Source organism: Silene latifolia, chromosome 11, assembly GCF_048544455.1.
Source record: "Silene latifolia isolate original U9 population chromosome 11, ASM4854445v1, whole genome shotgun sequence".
NCBI lineage: Eukaryota > Viridiplantae > Streptophyta > Magnoliopsida > Caryophyllales > Caryophyllaceae > Silene > Silene latifolia.
Window position 1 is genome coordinate 151301872 of NC_133536.1, and position 5366 is coordinate 151307237.

Consider the following 5366-nt stretch of genomic DNA (forward strand, 5'->3'; position numbering starts at 1 on the left):
TTTGATTTCTCAAGTTTTGGGAGTCCAAGTGGTACCAAAAACGTGATCAGCGTTGATGAAGATACCCCTAAAAATGATAAAGCTGATCAAACAGGAGCAGCTGTCATGATGGCAATAGTCCAGGAAATCAAGAAGCTCAATGAAAAATTCGAAAAAAATACTAGAGTCCCTGCCAGCATTGAGGAAGCTGCCCCTGAAAGCTATGCTGACTCCCCTTTCATAGACGAGATATCTAAGGTGGATATTCCCAAAAAATTTGTGATTCCATCCATGAGGACTTATGATGGGACCTCAGATCCACAAAACCATGTGGCCTTCTACAATTAAAAAATGTTGGCTGCATCTATTCCATGCGAGTTTAAGTTTACATGTGCAAAGGATTTGGAATAACCCTGACCGGTCCTGCAGTGTAGTGGTATATCAACCTGCCAAATGGAAGTATCAGATCCTTTGTTTGTTTTATCAACACATTCAACCAGCAGTTCACAAGTAGCAGGGAGTTGGAGAAACGTTCCAGTGACATGTACAGGATTACCCAAAAACTAGATGAGACCCTCAGGGTCTTACTTGCCAGATTCAAGAAAGAGAAAGTATCAATTCCCAGGTGTGACGTTGGAACAACAGTGGAAGTATTCAGGCAGGGATTACTACCCAATAGTGATATCAATGGTGAACTGACCAAGTATCCATGTCTTTCCTTCGAAGACGTGCAGGCAAAGACGCTTACCTATATCGGGCTAGAGGAACATAAGAGTTACAAGGTTGGAGGACCCAACAATGCAAAAGACTATGATAAGCCGAACAAGAGAAGCGCCAACAGGGACAATAACTACAGGAGAGGCCCATACACCAGGCCTGATCAGTCAAAAGTCAACCTAGCGCAAGAACAGCAAGGTAAGGCTAAAGTTCATCCACCTATTTCTGAACATAACCTCTGTGTTGACATTGCAGGCTTGATTCAGCGACTGGTTAACATGGGACCAATGGTCAGGTGTCCTAGAAAGTCAGGCAATCCAAATCCAAGGAAGGACCATACCAAGTGGTGTGAATTTCACATGGATATAAGGCATACAATGGAGGATTTCTATACTCTCAGGAAAGAAGTGATCTACCTGTTAAAGGCATGATACCTCAAAGATCTGATCAAAGCCAGAGGCAGGAATGAAGATCCCGGCAAAGTCAATCAAGAGCAAAAGCAGGAACGCAATATCCCTTCACCAACTCCACTCTATGAAGTAAAATTTATAAATGGCGGATCAGAGATTTTTGGCCTGACCAGTTCAATAGCAAAAAAAGATAGCCAAGACTCCTCAAACTAAGTCACCCTGCAAGCCTGGCAACATACCACCTATCACGTTCAATGATTGTGATCTGGTGGGCATCCCTAACCTACTTCATGATGGCCTGGTGATCTCCATGCATGTTGGGACTGCCAACATGAGGAGAATCATGGTAGCCGGAGGTATCTCAGTGAACCTGATCATGCTGGATGTACTCAAAGCCATGAACATCAGCGAGGATTAAATCACCAAGAAGTCTAATGTGTTGGTAGGGTTTAGCAGCGAGACAAAGAATACATTCGAAGAGATCTATCTCCCTACCTATGTTGAAGGCGTTGCATCTTATGAAAGATTTGGAGTTTTAGATTGTATATCCTCCTACAATGTCATTCTAGGCAGACCCTTGATTCACAATGCCAAGGTTATCCCCTCTACTTATCCTCAGCGTATCAAGATAACAACAGACTGGGCAGTGGCAACCATCAAAGGTGAGCATAAGTCAGCCCAGGAATGTAATATAGAGGCCCTAAAGCTATCCAAGGCAGGTATGTCCCTCGCATAGCAATTACCGTACCCTGTCAGGAGCACATATGTAGCACCACCCAGGATGGAAACAGATTAGTTAATCCTCAACCCTGAGTATCCTGACATGTATGTTGTAGTTGGCTCTGACGCTCCTGATTCAGTCAGGCCCGAATAAATCTTCCTGTTTTGCTTGGTCTCATTTTGATATGACTGGAATTAGTACTGATATTATTACTATAACAACCCGACCCACTATGGTCGTAACACACCCCCAATAAGATGGGATATGTACCTTTGGGCCCATTACTTGTCCTCACTTAAGCCCAAAAGTACAAGGCCTTATTACTAAGTGGTGGGTGGAATCCCTTATAAACATATCACAACCTCCTCAATTCCTCGATGTGGAACAACCTTACTCTCAATAACTTGGGGTGTTACAATTACCCATTAACTCAATATTGACACATCTTTCAAGCCTATTCAACAGAAAAGACAAAATTTTGCACCAGAAAGAAATGCCATTATCAATGAAGAAGTAGACAAACTCCTTGACATGGGCATGATCAGGAAAGTGATGTACCCTGAGTGGCTGGCAAACGTAGTGGTCGTGCAGAAAAAGAATGGTAAATGGAGAGTCTGTGTAGATTACACTGACCTGAACAAAGCCTGCCCTAAAGATCCATTTCCTCTTTCACATATTGACGCCATGGTAGATGCAACGGCAGGGCATGAGATGCTTACATTCATGGCTAATTCCAGTGGATTTAACGAGATAAATATTTACCCTACTAACCACGAGAGTACTCCATTCATTACTGACCGAGGCATATATTGTTACATGCACTACCATGCCATTCGATCTAAAGAATGCATGGCCAACATACCAGTGCCTGGTCAACACGATGATCAATGAGCAAATTGGAGACACCTTGGAGGTATACATTAATGACATGGTGGTGAAGTCCAAAAGTGCACAAGATCATGTGAAGCACCAGGAAGTAGCATTTCAAATCTAGGAAAAATACAACATGAAACTCAACCTTGCAAAATGCCACTTTGGAGTTTCTGCAGGAAAGTTCTTAGGCTATATGGTGACAAAAAGAGGCATAGAAGCCAGTCCTGAATAGATCAAAGCAATACTGGAATTACAGTTACCCAAGTCTGTCAAGAACATTCATAAATTAACAGGCATGATAGCTGCCCTGAACAGGTTCATATCCAGGTCATCAGAAAGGTGTAAAACATTTTACAACCTGTTCAGAAAAAACAAACAGTTCAAGTGGACCCCTGAATATGAGGAAGCCTTTCAGGATCTTGTAGATACCTATTATCTGTTGATTCCCCAACAAACACCCGATGATTATCGGACTACAACATGCTTAGGAATCGCTACGTTTAATTGACAACTTGTATAACTATATTGATGTGACTCTTAATTTCACACATTTACTCCCCTAATTGAACCCATTTTACATACTAATATAGCATTTCATGACCATTTTATCCGTCAAATCCTTTCTATTTTGCTTTCCTATTGTATTTTATATGGCTTGTAGGAAAGGAGATAATGAGGCCGAATTCCCGTCTCTCGCGCATATTCGGAAACTTGTTGACGATCTTGGATGGACTAGTATGAAAGGAGGCAATAACGATGACCAAAGAAGTAAGAATAAAGCGTATATATAAGGATCGTTGATGCGTGTCTTTTATATAAGGTTTTTACCTCATTTTTACACGCATTTCTGCACTTCTTATGTAGCATCTAGCTACAAATACCCCCGAATATTCTACTTTAGTCCGTTTATTGTAATTTGCAGGAATTGACCAAAGAGGAGCTAAACCGAGCCTTAATCCGTCCCATTTGCATGCATTATGGAGGATGAGGAGCTGGAGCTTGGAAATCTAACATTTGGAAGACGCGTGAGCTGGTTTCGGAAGGCGTTTCAAAGTCTAGCGTGCTTATATAGCTCGATCGAGTAGTTTTCTACTCGATCGAATGCTTTATATAATCAAGATTGATCGATCGAGCAGTTTAAGGAGTCAATCGAGCAGATTCTGCAAGAACTGCTCGATCGAGTGGTTTATTTCCACTTGATCGAGTGGTTTGGTGTTGGTTTGCTCGATCGAGTAGTTTATTTCTACTCGATCGAGTGGTTTTTCCTGCCTTAGTTAATTTCCGCCTAATCATTTTATGGGCTTTTGTAATTAGTCCATAGATTAGGTTTTAGGATGGATTTTTCGTATAAGACAGAGCAGGGGGACTACGTTAGAGGGATCTCTTCCTTCGTTCGTTCACTTCACTGTATACCTTGCTACTGTTCTCCGGATTTTGTTCTTCCTTTATACTTTACTACTCAGATTTGGATACGATTGGTATTATTATTCTACTTTAATCCCTTAATACATTTTTATTCCTTTAATTCCTTCTCTCTCTGGTTTTTATCATAATTGCTTTAATCTGATTCAATTAGTTCTGTCATTATGTTTAGTTTCAATTATTTATATGTCATTACTGTTAATTTAGCAATAATGAGTAGCTAATTTCCTTCGGTTAAGACTATGGGGGATCCATAATCATGAGGGAATAGTAATCGATTTATTGGGTTAATGGTAGTATAGTCTTTGTTGGTTAAATGCTACAATTAACTGTATCCGTCTAATTGAGTCGACACAATTGGACCTTTAATTCTTAGTGATCCTTGACCTGGACCGAAAGGTTGGAAAAGGCGAGACTGGTAGCGAACGATAAGGTATTGTAGTGAGGGCGAAAGTTAAGCTATTTACGCTCTAGGGTGAATTAAGGACCGAAAGGTGACGTTCGTTGCCCCTTAGACCGTATTTGCATTGACCTGAGACCTAGATTACTTGACTAAATGATTATGGTGAACCGCCTGTCTTAGCTGTTTCTCCTTATCTGCTTGATTTCTTCCTTTTAATTTCCTCTTCCTTATTCTTATTAGTTTAGAATATCACATTTAAAAACCCCCCATTTGGTTACCTTGACGAACTTAGATTAAGCTACAACTTCCTACCTCTCAGTGGATTCGACCCGACTTCCCTAGCTATATTAGTTAGAGCCAGTTGGTATTTTTTACAGGTACGCGACATACGTGTCAAATTTTGGCGCCGTTGCCGGGGAGGTGGTGCAATTTTGTTGTTGTAATTAAGTTGTCTCTCGTCTCAAGGAATTTATTCCTTGAGGCTAATCTCATTTCTGCAAAATTTTGATTAGTCTTGCAGATTGTTCATTGCTTTGTAAGTCTATTTGCCAGGATGCCTACGATTACTGAGCATATATAGCCATGTGGTAGATGTGGCGAGGAAAGGCATGGTCCTATTGAATGCATGGCAAGTGTAGAGCGTGCCCTTGCTTATCGGAATTATAAGCAAGGAGTTCCTTTTTCTCAATTGTATGAAGAAATAAAGAATGTCTCTACCCCTTCTACGCCGGTACCGCAGCCGGTCTCTCCTTCTGCAAGTGAAGAAATTGCCGAATTAAAATCTATTATGATGAGTATATCACGGCAATCTGAAACGGTCATATCGGAATTGAAAGAACAA

General features: G+C 41.0%; 1 protein-coding gene across 1 annotated transcript; it reads left to right on the plus strand.

The window, feature by feature from the left end:
- The first annotated feature begins 1449 nt into the window (after positions 1 to 1449).
- On the plus strand, positions 1450 to 1980 carry LOC141614154 (uncharacterized). The gene is made up of 3 exons (XM_074432910.1): positions 1450 to 1462; positions 1553 to 1825; positions 1943 to 1980. The coding sequence occupies exons 1-3, from the start codon at positions 1450 to 1452 to the stop codon at positions 1978 to 1980; spliced, it is 324 nt and encodes a 107-aa protein (XP_074289011.1).
- The last annotated feature ends 3386 nt before the right edge of the window (positions 1981 to 5366 follow it).